The sequence below is a fragment of the Eumetopias jubatus genome, unplaced genomic scaffold, assembly GCF_037043125.1.
Source record: "Eumetopias jubatus isolate StellerSeaLion01/CBP00866 unplaced genomic scaffold, mEumJub1_p1.0 scaffold_8, whole genome shotgun sequence".
NCBI classification, from domain to species: Eukaryota; Metazoa; Chordata; class Mammalia; order Carnivora; family Otariidae; genus Eumetopias; species Eumetopias jubatus.
Window position 1 is genome coordinate 75,445,385 of NW_028274814.1, and position 19,234 is coordinate 75,464,618.

At 37.4% G+C, this 19,234-nt stretch overlaps 1 protein-coding gene and 1 long non-coding RNA gene across 4 annotated transcripts in view; one reads left to right on the plus strand and one right to left on the minus strand.

Moving 5' to 3' along the window:
- Positions 1–7,815, plus strand: part of LOC114224099 (uncharacterized) — an 8,756-nt gene extending 941 nt beyond the window's left edge. The window contains exons 2-3 of the long non-coding RNA XR_003612317.1: positions 684–785; positions 7,756–7,815. This is a non-coding gene — a long non-coding RNA (uncharacterized LOC114224099). The remainder of the gene's footprint in view (positions 1–683; positions 786–7,755) is intronic.
- Positions 7,816–11,792: 3,977 nt separating this feature from the next.
- The window catches only part of SCAF11 (SR-related CTD associated factor 11), a 79,409-nt gene continuing 71,967 nt past the window's right edge, over positions 11,793–19,234 (minus strand). For 2 of the 3 annotated variants that reach the window (XM_028123135.2, XM_028123134.2), the window contains 6 exons: positions 18,966–19,072; positions 15,592–18,291; positions 14,535–14,878; positions 13,311–13,529; positions 12,834–12,953; positions 11,793–12,571 (listed from right to left, as the gene is read on the minus strand). In XM_028123135.2, the coding sequence (XP_027978936.1) occupies positions 12,425–12,571; positions 12,834–12,953; positions 13,311–13,529; positions 14,535–14,878; positions 15,592–18,291; positions 18,966–19,072 (3,637 nt within the window). In that variant the 3' untranslated portion in view covers positions 11,793–12,424. The remainder of the gene's footprint in view (positions 12,572–12,833; positions 12,954–13,310; positions 13,530–14,534; positions 14,879–15,591; positions 18,292–18,965; positions 19,073–19,234) is intronic. The other variant, XM_028123136.2, reaches the window with a different exon arrangement.

A 19,234-nucleotide genomic window follows, 5' to 3' on the forward strand; every position in this document is an offset into this window, starting at 1 on the left:
TATAGGTACACCATGATTTATTATTTGGACCCCTTATTGACAGATATTTAGTTTCCAAACTTTATGTTGGTCATTAACATTTGCTTAACACAATTCCTGTCATTCACTACACTAAGCATTTTACGTGTATTGTCTCAGTCTTTATAAAAACCCAATGTTAGCTAATCTTACAAGGTGGGTAGAGAGGGTTGGGATGACTGACTACCTTGACCAAAGTCAAATGGCAAGTAAGTGGAGCTATTTAATGAGCACAAATGAAACTAATTCTAGAGTAATTAGAATTCTTTCCAGGAGGAGTCAGACGTAAGACACTTGTTTTTGGTACAAATCTTTTTATTTGCTGCATTGTTTCTATTAAATATTTTCTTCCTATGCAGTATGTTGACTGTTTAAGATTTTCTATAATTCCTCAGATTTTTCCCCAAGTATTCCATTTATTAATTTGGCATTACTTAACTTCTTAGAGCCAGAAAAACTTTCTGGGAATTCCCTTAACAAAGGAACATTACTAAGACAAGGGTTTATAGTAAACTGAAACCACAGTCTCCAACCAACAACTATCCACTCTGGTGTATAATTTGAACAACTGTTAGCTGATTCTTCTGGATAAAGTTTTTCTAAACTTTTTTAGGATGTTAATAGGATTTTTTCCTCTGTTTATACCTCCCTTACATCTCATTCAGCTTAAGCATTGATGGAGTACCTCTGCTGTTCGTTCGGAAGATGAAGGGGACAGTTCTGCTCTGAAGCTGAGACAAGCTTCCCAAGGCTGCCCAGTAACAAAGGTAAAACACGAGCTGTTAAAAGAATTATAAAGTGTTTCATGAGTTCAGTCATGCGGTAGACTTCATTTAATTGATGAGTGGGGAAGGCAAAGTGGGATGGGCTTCGTGGAGAAAGAAGAATGTCTTTTGGAGACTTTCAGGGCTGATAGAAATTTGGCAGACCTAACAGTGGTGAGAGAGTGTTTGAGTTTGGAGAGGTCTTGTTCAAGAAGAGAGGTTATAGATTAAATGGTGCAGTGTGAGTTAGATGTTGCTAAAGCAGAGAAATGCTTTGGCCACCAAGCAGAGAACCTAAAGGGCTTCATGAAGTGTAGTCTGGAAATCAATCATGACAAATAGGTTGAAATACATTCGGTGGGGGGTGGGGGAGGGTTTCCAGAATCTCTGGACTGTACTCTATGGTTTCCCTAAACTGATGGGGAAATGTTTAGCCTTGGCTTTAGAGAGGATTTACTGATTTGAATGATGAGATATGCCCTGTTTACAGCTAAACTGTGTGAAAGTTAATGACTAATTTTGGGATTGACCCTTTAAACAAATTCACTCTTGTTGGACTGGGAACAGGCAACTTTCTGAGTTGTGCAACCTTTGAAAATTGACATAGTTTGTTAAAATAGTAACTGAAAGAAAGGAACAAAAGCTGCCACAATCTAATACAGAAAGCACAATTTTAAGTATATACACACAATGGCTTCACTCTTGCACGGAGTAGGCCCTGGCACATTTGTTGCTCTATTTTTCTGATTCCAAACAGAAGGATATTTTATGTGATGCAGAATTCTTTCAGTGGCAATTTCCCCCCCGTATGATTTTCTTTCCCCATTGGGACTGGGTTGAAAGAAAGGAAAAGATAAAGAATGGTAGATTGACTATCACAAATCTAAACAAGGGCTCTGAGCTAATTGTTGACCTTTTTTTTTTTAACACAAAGTTTTATTGTGAAATCCCCACCTCAAACGCATATAACCAAGTGCATAGAATAAAGAGTAGAGCTTTTTTACTATAAAGCAAATCGCTCTGTGACCACTGCCCAGACCAAGCAGTAGACCTTGGCAGTCCCTCTCCGCCCGAGAGGGCTTTTGTCCCAATCACCACCCCTCTCTCCCCCACACCAGTGACCACTCTCCTGATTTTAAGGACAATCACTTCCTTTAAAGTTTTTTTTTAAATCATCTAAGTATAGATCTGTAAATGCTATAATATAGTTTTGCCTATTTTTGAACTTAATATAGAAATGCAGTGTTGAATTGTGTTCTTTTGTTTCCATCATCTTTCACTCAACTTGGCTGTAAGATTCATCTGTATGGTTGCAAGTAACAACAGTTCCTTTATTTTCATTGCTGAATAGTATTCCAAAATTGATGGCATTTGAGTTGTTTCCACCTTGGGGCTATTACAAATGATACCATGAGCATCTTTATCCTTGTCTCTTGGTGTACTTGGGAATGCATTTCTGTTGACCATTTTCTTAGCTGTGGAATTGTATCTAATTATCTATTAAGATACTACCACAGAGCAGCCTACAAGAGTTAGCAAATCATGGATATAGTCCGTGTTCAGTGCTAAGAGATCCTGGAACTATCCAAAGATGGCACAAAGTCAGTTGGGTTGGGGGATGGGCAAGAGGCTGGCTTAGCAGATTTGCTGTCTTCACCTGAACCTGGGCAGACCCATTCATAATGGTTCAAGATTTTGTTTAGGTGTTCTGTAAAAAGTTTGTTGGCAATACAGCATATGGGAATTACACTGCTCAGACCAAGTATTTAATATTAATGGAATTAAACGGTTCGAAGAAGTCTGAAGGATGAACTGGAAGACTAGATAGAGGGACCAGCTGGTTAGATAGTTGAGTAGGTGAGTGATTATAAGAACTTCATGTACCCTGGAGAGGGACAATAGAAGTAGTGAGTATGGACAAGCCATTTTTGGTGCCCAGACTGGGTATGTTGAGTGAGTAGGGGTAAGTGTGGGGCACATATGGTTGGGTAGATCTTGTGATGAGCCAAGAGGCAGCATTGGGACATAGTTACAGGCATAGACTTTGGACTCAGCCACCTCTGTGAGGTCTGAGTGACCCTGGCTAAGTAACTGAACCTCATCCTCATTTGACAAATGAGGTTAATAATAGGACCTACTTTAAAGGTGGTTATGAAGAGCCAGTAAGAAGCACTTGGTGTTAGTCCCTGCTGCTGTGATTGGTAATCATAACTGCACTTGCTATAGCTAAGGGGGACATGCTATCAGCTATTAAAGTGTAAAAGAAAGACTTCCAGAAATGATTTAGAAAAAGCCATGTTACAGTGATAATTTTAGAAATGTCTAGAATTCCTTTAAGCAAGTGTGTAAATAAAAGCCTGTTGAATTGAGCATACACAGCCTGACCTTACCAACAGCTGGATTCCTACAAGAATCTTACTCTACCCTGGAACTGTGAGCACCCAGGAAATGTTCAAGATCTTATCTCTCTGCTTAGTGGGATCTAAACCCCAGATAAACTGGTATTTGCAAACAAGGTTTAAAAAACAGTGAGGATAAACTGTCAGGTGCCCTTGCTGCCTTTGAGAGGGAGGATAGAATCTAAATGGTTTTAAAGACAAGCTGTGATCTAATTAATTATGTTGTTCTAACAGAACAGCTGTGATCTACAGGGGATCTAAAAAAGCTGCATAGTGGTTTGCTTCTTGGCTGCACATTAGCCTACACCTGGGAGATTTAAACTATCCCAAACCCAGAGACTGATTAAATGGGTCTGGGGTGAGCCTGTGTATTGCCTTTTAAACGAATTAATTCCAGTATAGTTACCATACAGTGTTATACTCATTTCAGGTGTACAATACAGTGATTCAACAATTCTATACATTACTCAGTGCTCATTGATATTAGTTAACTTTAATCCCCATAACATCTTATGCATATAGCAATTTATATTAAATCAGTGGTGGCTTAAGTCTGAACCTATTCTTTACTCCCCCCCCCCCCGCCATGTTTGAGGTGTATGGTGTCATACTTTATATCCTTTTATCTTGTGAATCCCTTGACTGATTTTTATAGACATGCTTCATTTTACTACTTTTGTGCTTCCTACTTTTCTTACTCCTACTGATGGGTCTTTTCTTTCTACTCAAAAAGTCCCCTTTAACATTTCTTGTAGGGATAGTTTAATGGTGATAAATTTCTTTAACTTTTGTTTGTCTAGGAAACTCTTTATCTCTCCTCCTATTCTGAGTGATAGCCTTGCCGGGTAGAGTATTCTTGGTTGTAGGTTTTTTTTCCTTTCAGCACTTTGAATACATCATGTCACTCTCTCCTGGCCTGCAAAGTTTCTGTTAAAAAATCAGCTGATAGCCTTATGGGATTTGCCTCTTATGTAACTGTTTTTAAAATTCTCTATCACTACTTTTTGCCATTTTAATTACTGTGTGTCTTGGCGGGGACCTCCTTGGGTTGATTGTGTTGGGGGATTTCTGTTTCTTTCCCCAGCTTGGGGGAAACTTTCAAGTATTTCTTGAACTACCTTTTCTGCCCCCTTTGTCTCTCTCCTCCCTCTGGGATCCCTATAATGGGAATGTTGTTATACATGATGAGTTGCTGAGTTCCATAAGTCTATTTTTGTGTATTATTTTTTCTCTCTCCTGTTTGGCTTGGTTGCTTTCCATTACTCTGTCCGTCAGGTCATTGATCCATTCTTACGCTTCCTCTAGTCTACTATTTATTCCCACTAGTGTAGTTTTAATTTTTTTGAGTTATCTCTGATTGGTTCTTTTTTTGTTTTCCATCTCTTTATTAAGGGTCTCACTGAGATCCTCCACTCTTTTCTGAAGTCCAGCGAGTCTCTTTATGACCATTAAATTCACAGACCTATTATTTATCTCACTTAGCTCTGTTGCTGTAATTTTGTCCTATTCTTTCTATTGGCACAGACGGTCCTCTGTCTCATCTTGTCTTCCTCTCTCTGTTAGAAAACTTAGCTACGTCTCCTGCCCTTGAAAGTAGTGGGCTTATGAAGAAGAGATCCTATAGTGCCCTGCAGTATAATGCCCCCTGCTCCCCAAAACCTGGCACTTCAAGGGTGTCTCTTACATGTATTGCGTGCTCCCTACTGTTGTGGCTGAGCCACTTTTCCCTCCAGTCCACCTGCAATGTCTCTCTTTGCCTGTTGTGTGTGGGGTTTGGTCCCTGTGTCGTTAGTAAGCCAGTCTGGGGCCACCTTGGGCTTGAGTCAGACCAGGTGTTTGCCAGATGCAGTAGCACCAAACTGCAGGACACTTTCTGTGTTGCCCACTGAGAAGCTTTGCCCCTAGCCCACTATTGGGGCCACAGTAGGACTGGTGTGTATGGTTATCTTCCTCTTCCCCCAGAGGAGTCACTTTGGAGTGATGCTGGGCCCTGTGGGGGCTGCTTGCACACTGCCAGGCTCGTGGCACCACTTTGGAGGGGCTCTGGCCAAGGGCACATTGGAGGGGTTAGGTCCGCAGAACACAGGAGTGGGACACGTGGTGGTAGCAAGGTCCGGCCGGTCTGCTGCAGGAAAGGCCTGCAGCTGCCAGGGACCAGGGCTGGTGGTGTCGGTTGGGGTGGGTGGATCCATAGAAGAGCTGGGGGTGGGCCATGCAGTGTCAGCAAGGTATGCACAGATCTGTTGTGGGAGGACACCTACAGGCCTGGCTGGATGGGATGTGTCCACAGGAGAATGCAGGGGCAGGTGCACCGTTAGCAAGTTACGTAGAGTGTTGCTGCTGCACTGGTTCCCACAGGTGTCTGTGGGGGCAGGGTGTGGGGGAGGGAAATGGCGTCAGCCAGCTCTTTTGTTCTTGGAAAAGTCTCCCAAAGGTACCTGCCCTTAGTTTAGCTCCCCACTCTCTCTCTGCCCTTCCTGCCCTCTTTGATGTGATCTCTTCTGTGCATTCAGCTGTGCAGAATGAATGTGTTCTGCCAGTCCTCAAATCATCTTCTGGGTTATTTACACTGATGTGGGTGTTACCTCATTGCATCCATTGGATGTTAGGATCTTCCTACTTCGATAATCTTCCTGGAAGTCTCTGTGTATTGGTTTTTCGTTTTAAAGCTCTGTGACCCTAAACATGCAGTTAGATTTCAAGCCACTGGACATGTAAATTGTATTTCCGTCATTATCAACATGGTGGGAAAACCAGTCTGGATTTTAGGGCAGATTCTCCAAGTAAAAATACAGGAAATTACTTTCACATCTATTATCTCACTTAATCCTCTAGGTAGGTAGGCAGCAGTCCCTTTTATAGGCCACTCTGGCTCAGAGAAGTAACATACTCAGGGGCACAAATTGTGCCTCAGTTCTTTGTGAGCTTTAAAGCCAAGACGCCAAGACCCCTACCTACCTTAAGTGGATTATCTTCTCTAGTGCTCACACGATCGGGGGAAATATACCAAACTAGTTATGGTTTGGGAAATCTACTTCCTTATGACTAAGGGATGTCTCAGCCCAGAAAGCCAGTGGGTATTGACTACTTACAGACTAGCACCCATCAGCTACCATAGGAGGCTGTGCTCCTCCCTGGGGAGCTGTGTATGGAGAGCAATCTATGAGACACCTATCACAGGTGCTCAAGCTGAGACCTTAGGCCAGTTCTAGAGTGGGAAGTTGGTAACTCCCCAGCCTAAAGCAAAGCCTCCTACCCATTCCCCCACTGTCATGTCCCAAGCAGTGAGGACTGCAATTTTCTTAAAAGGTTTTTATGATCATACAACTCTTAACTCACTGTAGTGAAGTTGGAAGCTAAAGAAAAGCATTAAAAGAAGATCCTCTGCTACCCAGAAATAACCCCTATTAAGAATTTGTATTTTTTTTGCCTTAAAAAAAAGGTAAGTTGGAATATTATACATACAGTTACCCCTTAAGTAACACAGGTTTGGACTGCAGGGGTCCACTTATACATGGATTTTTTGATAAATATGCTACAGTACTAATAAATGTATTTTCCTTAGAATTTTTACATTTTCTTTTCTCCAGCTTATATTAAGAATACAGTGTGATAATACAGGTAACATACAAAATACATGTTGACTATGTTGTCAGTTAAGACTCCCAGTCAAAAGAGGGCTATTAGTAGTTAAGTATTTGGGAGTCACAAATTCTATGCGGATTTCTGACTGTACAGGGGTTTGGTGCCCCTAGCCCCTCCTTGTCCAAGGGCCAATATAGTTTCTGTCCTGTTTTCCTCCATTTCATCTTTTTATCCCTGGAAACAGTTACAACAGCTGTCAAATGCCTTCACATGAATGAACCACAGTTTAACCATCCCCCCCCAATTTTCCACTGTTAAATACTAGAAAGGAGGACTATGTGAACCAGTAGGTTTTATTATTATGGAAAGAGTATATGGCCCTTTTAAGGCTCTTTGTACTTATTTTCAGTTGCCTTTCAGAAAACTTGTACAAATGGCCACCAGTACTAGTTCTTAATGGGACTCTTGCCAGAATTAAATTGATAGTTTGATAAAAGAAAATGTGTAACATTAACTGTGAACGCCTTTTCACATTTACTAACCACTTTATTAAGCCATTGAAAGATTGAGCAGAGTAATCTTTCAAAATGCAAATCTGCTTATATCAAATACCTCCTGCTTGAAAGATCTCAAAAGCTTTTCTTTGCAAAACCGATTGCCTTAAGAAGTCTCCAGCAATCTTCACTCCAGCCAATTTAGGCTTGCGGTTGTCACGCTTTTGGGTTCCAGACCTTTTGCACCTATTTCCTCTGCCAGCTTGTCTTTTCTCCTTGCTTAGTTCCTATTCATCTTTTAGCTCTTGAGTGCCACTTCTTCCAGGGACTCTCACTGATCACTATTAGGTCCTGTTACCCTATCACAGATTCTTGGATCATGCAGGATCCTCTGTCATTCCTGAATCAGTTATATAAATATATAGCTGCTTTTCCCACAATATTATGTAGTTCTACGAGAGTGAAAACAGTATTGTTTTGCTCACTCTTCCCTAGTGTGTACACGAGGCCAGCACTGTATGCTGAAATGATGTAGAATATGACCAAAGCTGTGCTACTGAAAGGTAAGTCGTGTCTAAGACGAACTGATGCGTACAGAATCTAAATCATAGTTTAGACTATTAAAAAGAGGTCAGATGGTAACACTGCTGGGAACTAAGGGAGCTGGATTTTACTGCAAAGGAATTCCAGTTTGATATAGAGGAAATAGCAATTGTTTTGAGAGAATGGAGATGGGATGAGAATGGAAAATGCATGAAAGATGGCTTCAATATTAAAAGCTTAGTATCTCCAGGACAGGAAATACAGAAGTGTTAAAAAGGCAATGAAACAACGTAGTTAGACAAAGTATAAATTTCCCTGCCTCACTTCCTTCCCAGTCAGCTGTCTTCTGTGTTCCCAGTATACTTTACTTTTTAGTTCAGCTGTAACTCCCATGTGTTATAAACATTAGTTTACATCTGGGAGCTCAGTGTAACACCCCACACCCCAAGTCAAGCAATTTCAGTGTCTACCAATCCCGTATCTCAATCCTGTCTCTATCACTAAGTAACTGTGTAATTAAACTCGTTTTATGTATCTCAATTTTCTCATCAGAACAAAGATACCTATTAGAATTGGTTTTACCAAAAGAGGTAACACACGTCTGATAGTGCACCCAGCACATATTACAAGCTTAATAAATATGCTATTACTATACTGTTCTTTTAAAAGATTGTGGTATAATTCTGATAATATGTGAAGAATCCAAGAATCCCTGACACATAGTAGGTGTGCACTGTTTGATGAAATCGGTGTTAAGACCTTATGACCAAAGGCAATCTTAATTTTACATGTTCAGTCACAGTATCAAAGGTGGAACTACACTCTAGTTCAGCGCTGTGGTGGGACTATAAATTAGTATACCCCTTCCTGAGAGCAATTTGGCAATGCTATCCAAATTAAAAATGTGCATATCTGAAATTCAGTGTAAGTGCATACACAAAATAGAGGTTCCTAGAGCTAAGTCACAAAGGGTGCTCAGTAAAACATTGTTTCTAATAGCCAAAACCTGAACATATCAATGTCCATCACCATGGGAACATGATAAAGCCATTATAAAACAACATGGACATTAAGATATACTTTCAATTTATTAAGGAGACCAGAGATGCAGAACAGTTTATAGAATATACTCCATGTGCTAGGAGAACAATCTGTGAAACCTATTTTCCTGGAAACTTAATCATTTTTGTAAATGCATGAAGATCTAGGAAAGATACACACACCTTTCTGACAGTTTTCTCTGGAGAGAAAAATCAGCTTAGGAAAATAATGGAGTTTTACATTAAATATGATTGAATTTTTAAAATTATACATCACGTGTATATATATAATCACATTAAAAATTCTTTTATGGGGAAATAAAAACTGATCAGCCAAGATAGTCTACTTCTAGGAATTAATCCCCAGAGAATAATCTGAAATGGGATACATCAATTTATATACAAAAATGTTCACATCAGTCTTAACGAATGTTAGTACAATTTTTATTTTACTAATTTATTTATATTAGTAAAAACAACTTAATATCCAACAGCAGAGGGTTGGTTTAAGTAATGGTACAATATGTAACAGAATACCATATAGCCATTAAAAATCATGCTGTAGAATTTTTATTATAATGAAAACTTCTAAATACATCATTAAGTGAAAAGGATAAGTTACAACATAGTTATGGGCAGTCTGAGCAGTACTGTTACCTTTAAATGGTAGGATTACAGGTGATTTTTCTTTTTTCAGTTTCTTCCCTCTTCTACAAATTTTTTTTAAATAAAGTTTTCCTAATTTCCTACAATGATTTTGTAATTAGGAAAAAATGCTTATAGCTGACTCTAAGCTTGCTTTACAATTTGGAATTAATGTAACTATGGTGCTAGTTACTCTGGTACAAATCCAAGAAATACTTCAACATGGGTTTGGAAAAGAGTTATAATGAGGTAAAAGTCACCATTTCCCAAGAATCTTAATAATAAAATGTTAAAGACAGACACTTCTTTGTTTATCAAAAGAATTTATTAGAAAATATTACATACTACATATCTGTTTAAGAGTATTGTTTCAGTAGACAGCACTCCATCCTCATACTACAAACAACATCTCGTGGACCGTGGGGCAACCACCGTGCTTCTGAAGCTACATCTTTCTTTTGGATGGAACATTCAAACAGTACACACTGTGGCCATTTAAAGGAAGATAATGGAGAAAATGTGGTAATTACCAGGAAAAAAAAATCACGAAACTTTTGGAATGTTAAAGTAATAATTAATTACTTTTAGTCTTAATTTCTAGGCATCACTATAGCCTAAAACATTGGTCAGTGTGACTAGTAAGTTAATGGGACTAAAGATTCAAAGGTCAAGTTAATACTGAATCTTAATAAATAACGAGAAATCTGTAACCCCACAAAATGTTTTTGTGCACATGCAAAATTAAATTTCTGAAAAAAGCAAGAATGGGGAATGTTAAAGCATTGTTTTTTGAACATAAAACATGCACTTTCTAATACATTCTTAAGTATTTCTAAGTTTTAAAAGTCTGAATTCTAATCCAGTAACATTCTTCATTAGCATTTTAAATGCAGTCTAACCAAGTACCCCAAAGCAGATATGGAATACAACACTTGTTATTTTCAAGAAAGGTGGAAATAATCATGGCACTGCTACCAAAGATGTGAGACTTTAACTCTGGACCTCCACCTAGTTTTTTCTTCAAAACTTTTAAACATGTTTGCAAAGCTAAATGGTAAACCTACTCCCAAACATCACTGAAAGAAAATGCAGGAAAAGTATGCCCTGTGTGATTAATTATCTTAGGCAATTTGCTACAAAATTTTCTAAGTGTGAACCTGCTTTAACTGAAAATAGATTGAAAGTTCACACAATTGTTTCTAGAGTTCAAAACAAACAAATGAGGTGTGTGTTGATATTTAAAAGTCTTAATATTTTATTAGAATATACTTCCAAACTTTTCCCCTCCGTATCTAAACACAAACTTTAATTAAAAAAATATATATAAATCAGTAGAATACCATATTACAAATGCCCAGAAATGCAGAATAAAGACCAAGAACTGCTTGGAAATATTTCTAACACTTTTTGGGATTACATTCATAATCTAATAAAGATTATGAACTAGCACAATCATTATTGGGGCCAACAATTCAAAATATTTGCCTTATCAAAGCTAGCACCAAGAAAGTATTATGCACATAAACTTGAGAACCAGATCATCTTTACTTCAGAAAAGCACAGTCCTACGGAGTCCTGCTCTCTAGTGTAGCTAGTAAAAGGGTCAATCTGTCTCACTGAGGCATACGTCTGTCAGAGCCATTAACGTCTTATCCGAATAGCTTTCCAGTTATTTGGTATCTACTGAAAATTGTTACTGGAATGAAAGACAGTTTTTCATGGATAAAACTCATTTTTTCTTCTAAGATGCCAATTAAAATAGTGGCTCTCTAACACTGTGAACTTACCTTTTGTAAAAATTAACATATTCTAGTATTTAAAAAAACAGTCAAATCCCTAGTCCCTGAAAGCCTAACCAAGTCCATTATTTAATTCCTCTCCTTCCAAAACACAGGTTTTAATGTCGAGAATTTTGCAGCATGGTTAATGGCTACCATATGGTCACCTAATTAACACTTTATTCACTGTAAAGCATTTGGAGACTTCTCAAGTGTGAAAAGAATTTCATTAGTGATTAGATAGATGAGCAACTGAAAGCCACTGAAGTGAGTTTTGTAATTCTACCTTCGTCCCAAGGAAGGGAGGGTCACTACTCATCAGCAACTCTCCAGTTGGCACAAATAATTTATCATTTCTCTGATAGGTGGGAGATATCGTGAAAGAACATAATTTTTACAAATTTTTACATACAAACACTTTTTCCGACCTGGTCTGTTAAATTCAACAGAGTTTTAGACTTCCATAGTTGTAAATCTAGCAAATCAAACTGCTTCATCTCAACTGGGGGGAAAAAAAGGCACAAAAGAAAAACAAGCAGCATAACCTTTATTTGGTGATACAATAACAGTGTTCCAAAGTTTTGAACACTGAATTTTACTCATGTGATAATCTGTTTTCTATCTAGGCAATTTATTCAGATGTGTGCTTTAAAAATACATATTAGGAACCCTGCAATTGGTATATTCTGTTATTAGAAATATTTTTCATGGTAATACATTATTTCACTTTCTATAATTAGAGGGAAAAATCATAAAGATCATACTTTATTTTTAGCCTGACAGAATAAATGTATTAATATATATCTTTTCCAAAACCAGTGCACTTAGAAGACTCTAATTTATGCACTCCATTATTCAAATCAAAAAGCTGTACATCTTCCAGTATCCATACTATAACAGTCCTAGTAAAAATGCACACTCCTTTAACCCCTTTACTTCCCCTTGAATTTGCTTTTATTTTCGGGAGGAGGAAAGGATAAAGAAGTTGCAGTGCAGAACTATATTTATTTAGAACAAAACTTTATATTCTACATTAAAAAAAATAATTTTATCAAAACCAAATTTCAATCACAGTTATGTATGATTTTCAGTTAAAGGTACATGTTGAAATTGCACTTTGCAGATATCTTGACAGTGTCCTTTATAGTGCTCCCCATTTCAACCTATGTTTTTTTCAGTAGACACAGGTTCTTCCAGAGTTTTCTTTTGGCTTCCCTTCCGTGAATATTTGTATTTGTCTACATAGGCTTTAACCAGATTTGCCACTTTAGTAGAATTTACTTCTCCACTCTTACTATGACAAACCTATGAAAAAAGGAGGGGGAATATTTTTCTCATACTTAAAAGGATTACAGCAAAGTGGAAAGCTTTTTGAAAAACAACCCCTAAAAGATAATCAGACATTTTTGTATGTTTCATATCTCATATGAACTTATTTGAAAGGTAAAAAAGCCGACAAGAATTAGAAGTTAGTGCTTATTATTTTAATTAGACTTAAGCATTCCTTTATTAAAATAGAGATGATTCAAAACAATACATACATAACTCTGCTAAAGCTAGAACTTACTTTATCTACTGCTTTCCGTACAATCTCTTTATATTCTTCCTTGGTGATATCTTTATTTTGATAAAATGGCTTAATGGCCAATTTTACCTCCTGTGCTGCTTTTTCTTGGATTTGTAATTTCTGGTAAGAAGAAAAAGTATAATTATTATTTGCCCAATCACATACCTTCAAAAAATTTCTTTGAAAATAGGAAATTGAAAACACACTTTTACATTATTGCAAAAATTCTTCAAATATTAGTGTCATAAATACAAAAGTTATTTATTAAGACACATACCAAACATTTCTAAAAATAATCATGAAATACTACCAGTAACTCATTGGACATCAACATATCTAGACAGAACCCTTCAAACAGCATTGGAATTTAAGACTATCAACAGTAAATTCCCTTTCCCAATTATACAAAACAAAACTGGTTATTTTTTCATCTTTATCATAACAGAATATGCAGGTTGCTCTCAACCTTGAACTTGCCTTGTCTGTCTTCGAGCTATCTGCGCTGGCTTCCACTGTAACACTTACTTTGCTCTCTGTCAATTTTACAGCAGCATTAGAGGATTTGCTGTGACTTGATGACGAAGTATTACCAGAACTTGGTCCCTGAACTATTCCCGAATTTCCTGGGGCTGCTGTTGGAGCAGGCAAGACTGGTGTACTCATGCTGTTACTTACATGAGAAGCACTAGGAATACCCTGTTTTAAAGAGTTATCATCAGTTAATTAATTACTTGTATTCAACAGAAGTCTTTCAGTCATTAAAAAAATTCAAAGTGAGTCAACCTCAGTACTTAGTTCTTATTTCAGGTCATGTATATTCTAAAGGACTCTGAAGAAAAATGAGTAACATTCTTAAACAGCGACCTATGTAAATACGTTAAGTGACGTTTAAATTACACTTGCAAATTGTAATGTTCTGACAACACTAAAAACAACAAGAAGGAAAAGAACAGCATTTAAAGAATAGTATCTTTCCTGAAAGGTTCTTTATGAAAATTAACTCAAGTACGTGCCCTCACTTTAAAGATGGGAGAAAAGGAGACAGTGAAGTCAAATGGCTTGCAGAGAGCTGACAGGAAAAAAAAAACAGATAGGAGGTCCCAAATTCTGGAACCCTACTCCCCTTATCTTCCAACTATACACTGCTTTCTAGGATTTGTGAAAAGTAGGCACAGAACTATAAGGAACACAGTGTTTACAAATTATTATTCAAATTTTCTATATGCTTCAGTCACTTCTTTCTTTTTAGCATAGTAAACTCAGTGAAAATGAAACACAGATGGTAATGGATAATGAACAGCTTTATCTGGCATTTGTCCCAACAAGACAATATAAGCTTCATCACAAGTTCCCACCCCCTTAAAAGTCCAATAAATTAGAGAATTATTTTAAAGCACCCACCAGTTGATTCTAATTTGGCTCACAATATGATCTTAACTTGAAAAAAGCAAATCTGTTTGGACATCAACAACAGTATATATGTAGCTTACATTTAATAATATGCATTCAATTCGTTTTCTTATTTGAGGGGTGGGGTGTTTGAGGGAGGACAGTGAAGGTAGGCTATGAAGGTTTACCATAAACCTAATCAAATAAATAAATGTTTGTGGATACCAGTAAGCCCTTTCTTGCACACCTGTCCCTAACAGTTAAGTGCTTATAATGGCTATGTTGATTAAACTTTAGATGCTAAAAACATACCTGCAACTGCTTTCCATCTGGCTGTGAAGCAATGTAGCTGACTTGTTGGGATGGTGGGGGAGGGGGTGGTGGTGGTGGGAGTCCCTGAGATACACTGGTAGGAGCAGCTACCTGCATGAGAGGCACGCCTGTGTGCAGATGCAAGGGTAGCTGAGGATGAATGTTAAATGGATTGCGCTGGATGTTCATCAAAGGAGCATGAACACCCACTGGATATGGGAAGATATTCATAGGCTGTTGTGCATTCATCTGTTGCTGCATTACATTCATTTGTGGTTGCATCATATTTATAGGTAGCTGAGAACCATCTCCATGTTGGTTTGTTTGGTCTTTTAGGTTAGAATCTATCAAGAGAAAAAAGGCTTGTGAGGAAAAATCATGTTGCAAACTTCTTTAGCCAGAGAAGCAAAGAACCAGTGATTATAGTAATATTAAGTAGCAATGAACAGACTCAGAACACCTAAACTAATCTCCAATCATTTAATCTTGTCATTTCTAACTAAAAAAAAAATTCAAAATTATTTTTAAGAACAAGTTCACATTACATCTGTTGACACTAGCAAAGAATCAGTACCTCACGAAATCTAAAGAAATAATCCTATAAAATTTAATTAGATTACTAAATTAGAAGGTTAACCATTTTTTTAAATCTTTAACAGTTTTTTCTTGCAATGTTCTTAACAAGAAAAGCCAAGGAAAAATAAATCATTAATAGAAAAATAATTTATTTATATGAGAACAATGATCAATAAAATCTAAGTGCGCAGGTCTGAGATAAATGAAATAGAAGTTAAATCCTGCACAAAAACATCCCAAATTCTTCTATTGTAGCAAACTGTACTGACAGAACTTAAGTCTTTGGCAAGGTCGGGGGAAGGGGTGAAAAAGGCAGTAAATACTGATGTGTATATATATCTATATAATGCAAAGTGATTCAATTTAGGGATTCAATTTAACATTATAAAACTATAAACACGGGTCATTACAATTCATATAAATAAGATTAAATTTATAATCTTTCTTCCACAAAACAGTGTTAATAAACAGAATATATTACCTTGTTCAGTTGTTTCCTCTTCTTGTCTCATCCATCCAGACTGTGTACCTGAAGAATTCCTCCCTCGTCGGGAATAATAGTTTTGCACATCTGCTGGTAGAGTCTTTCTCACAGCCCAACTAGATGCAGATGTCCACCCAGATCTATCTGCTGGTGTATCAAATGAAAACTCTTGCTCATTTTTCCGTTTATAGGGTTGTTGTTCCACAAACTTGAAAGACTCATTCCCTGAACTATTTGAATTCCCTGAGAGGGGTTTTCGGTTTTGCCACCGATTTTCATTTTGATCTGTATAGGCAAAACCACCTCTGTAAGTGCCTCTGCCACGGTTACCTCTACCACGGTTAGACATCCAACCTGAACCAAAGTTTTTATTCCAAGAATTCCCTGAATTTTCATTTCTGTTTTCTTCCCAGTGAGAATCTTTTAACTTTTCTGGATTCCTGGTCCTTGGATCAGGCCCAGAATTTATTTTTTCTGTTACCCAACTGGGACAGTCATTTCTATGTTTGTCAGCAGAATTTGGATCATCAGCATCTGAACTGTCATTTTTTTCCTTTCTTGTATTTTCATTCTGTTTCTCTGGGTCATTCTTTCTGTACCGATCATTTCCTCGTGGACATCTCCAACCATCATTTGCCCATCTTTCCTTCCACCGAGGAGAGTAAGTGTCTCTGTCATTTCTACCAAATGATGAACTCTTAATTTTTGTTCTAGATCTTGATGGTGACCTAGAACGAGATCTGGATCTAGACCATCTTCTGGTTCTCCTTTCTCGATCTCGCTCTCTCCTTGGCCCATCTCTATCACTTTCTCTTTCTCTGCTCCGGGACCTGGATTTTTCCCTTGGGGAGGAATCCTTCACTCTTGACTGAGATCTTCTGTTTTCTCTAGAAGTGTCTCTTTTGGGGGAGAGTGATACAGATCTTTTGCCTTCCCTTGTACTATCTCTTTTTGGAGATCGAGACTGAGATCGTCTCCTTTCTCTTGCGATATCCTGTTTTGGGGACTGAGAATGAGATTTTCTACGTCCTCTTGCAGATTCTTTCTTGGGAGATGGTGACTGAGACTTCCTGCTTTCTTTTCCAGCTTCTCTTTTGGGAGATGGAGACTGAGACCGCTTCTTTTCTCGTGCAGTATCTTTGTTGGGAGACCAAGTTGTAGAGGGGGAGTGAAATCGAGATCTTCGGGTACGAGGCTTTTTGGCTTTCTCTGTCACATCTACTGGGCTTTCAGATGGTTGAGATACAGTTTCAGCTTTTCCACTGGCAGGATCAGAAGATGGCATATTACTTTGAGAACTGTGCTCCACAGAATTTTCATTCAATTGTTTAGTATCAGCATTTACAGAAGGTTCAACTTCAGATTCATTCTGGTCACTGCAAAATGAATCACATTCCATAGGTATCATTTCATTATTGTCCTCACTAAAATGCTTCTGAATTTGTTCAATATGTGTGTTAGGCAATTCTGTAGATTTGGGATGTTCAATAGGAGATTCAGTCTTTTCTCCTAAACATTTGTCTAATTTGGTATTTTTTAATAAATTATTTTCAGAGTCTTGAATACTATTGGAGTTTTCATTCTCTGAAGTATCACATGCTGCAATTATTTCTACATCTTCAGTTTCAACATGGCCAGGCAACTGAACCTCTGAGCACTCTATGGATTTTTTGTCCACTGTTTGCATAATTTTACCCTCAGAAGATTCTAATTTGGGGCTGTCTACAAGCTGTTCTGTTTTTACTGTTGAATCTTTATGATCAATAATTTCTACTACAGGACTCTGCATAACTTTTTCTTTATTAACCACTGACTCTGCGTTCTCTGGTAACTCACCTAAGCTTCGTACAGGTTCGTCTCCTTTAATTTCAGATCCTGAACATGGAAGAAAATCATTTGAACGATGATTTGTACATTTATCCACCTTCACCTCTGATTCTGAAGGTCCAGATGTTTGGTCTTGATTTTCTAATGGATCATCTCCTTTTCCAGAAATATTTTTAGGAGTCTCACTTTCTAAACATAAAACTTTAGCCTCCATACTTGTATTCTCAACTTTCTGAATCTCCTCCTCCTCTCCAACTGGTACGGGAGGACCTTGGGTATAAGACTCAGAATACGGAGATTCCACTGCTGCTTCTGTATCACGGTTCTCAGAATGGTCCTCACTTTCTTCTACCTGCTCACTGCAACTTCTCAAGTCATTAGCAGACTCATTTTCTACACTTGCCGGCATGGTACAACTGTTACTACTTTCTACATCTGATTGGGGCTCTTTCTCTAACACAGGTGGTGTGTCAGATTCTGCTGTTTCTTCATCTACTGAATCACTGGAAGATGATTTTTCAGGGGGAGGTACAGAGCTCCTAAGTTTCTTTTTCAATAAAGGTGGTTTTCTTCCTCTCCTCACAGGCTTCCGTTTTGGAGCCTGTCTTGTTTGCTTTTCTGACGCAGCTGAAGAGGAAACACTTACAGATGGATTGTTGTTATCTGGGGCATCACACCCAGAATTATTTGATACTGGGGATCTCTGAGACTGACTGACTGTTTCAGCTCTTGTGTTACGTGTCGATCTCCTTGTAGGAGTTGTTGCTGCAGGTTTTCGTCTTGTTCCTCTGGTGTTTGATGTACCAGAAGTTTGCTTCTTCTCTTCTCCTTCTTGAGTATGTGCTAATGCATATCCCTTGCAAGAGGTACCTAATAATATATATATTTTAAAAAGTAAAAAGTAAATATATGTTTCAATAAATGAGAGTTGTTTGACTTCAGGTTATGTTAGCATAAAATAAATGTCTATAACAGAGTGAAACAAAATACACGTATGAATCAAGTTATGAATAAATGCATAGCTACTAACATCTAAGTAATACCAGGTATTTATCAGGGTCTTTTAATGCTACAGAAATGAATTATCACAAGATTTGAATTCTTGTGGGCAATCTATACGGGAGAAAACCAGAAGAAAATATGTTTGGTTTGATAACTACCACTGCTTTATGAATAGGCATTACCTATGCAAAAAACAAGAGAAAACAAGTTATCCACAAATATATAAAGACTGAAACTATTTGTTCATAATTAATAGGAGATGTAACTTATAAAGATCTACATTTTGGACACTGAAGCCCTAAACAGAAGGAAGACTTCTAACCAGTTCCTCGAAGATTTGAAGATGTAATTTCTTAAAAGTAAAAAAGATTTTCTACTTGGAACAATTTAAAAGTCAAGTCACTGACCAAATATTTACAGAAATATCTAGGACTTACTATTTTTACCTTACTTTATAGCTTTTCTAATCATTCTAATCATTAACACTCACATACTGAAAGAAACTAATTTTTTAAAAACTAGAAAAATTACACAAACTTTACCAAAATTTTCTAAAGATATGGTACTTGTTGGAAAAATAGTTCTTGGCAACACAGAAGAGATGAGAGGAAGCACTTGTGTTTCAATATTCCAGGGTATAAAACCAATTCTGAAAATTCAAAACAAAAAAGACATTTTTGTTTAAATGGTTTAAAAAATTACAATTTAAAATTATTAATTTCCCAAATCAGGTTAGCAACTTTAAAATACAGTGTACTTAAATCAGTTTTTGCCAAAATAACTAAAAATGTAAACTCAAGGTTACTCACTG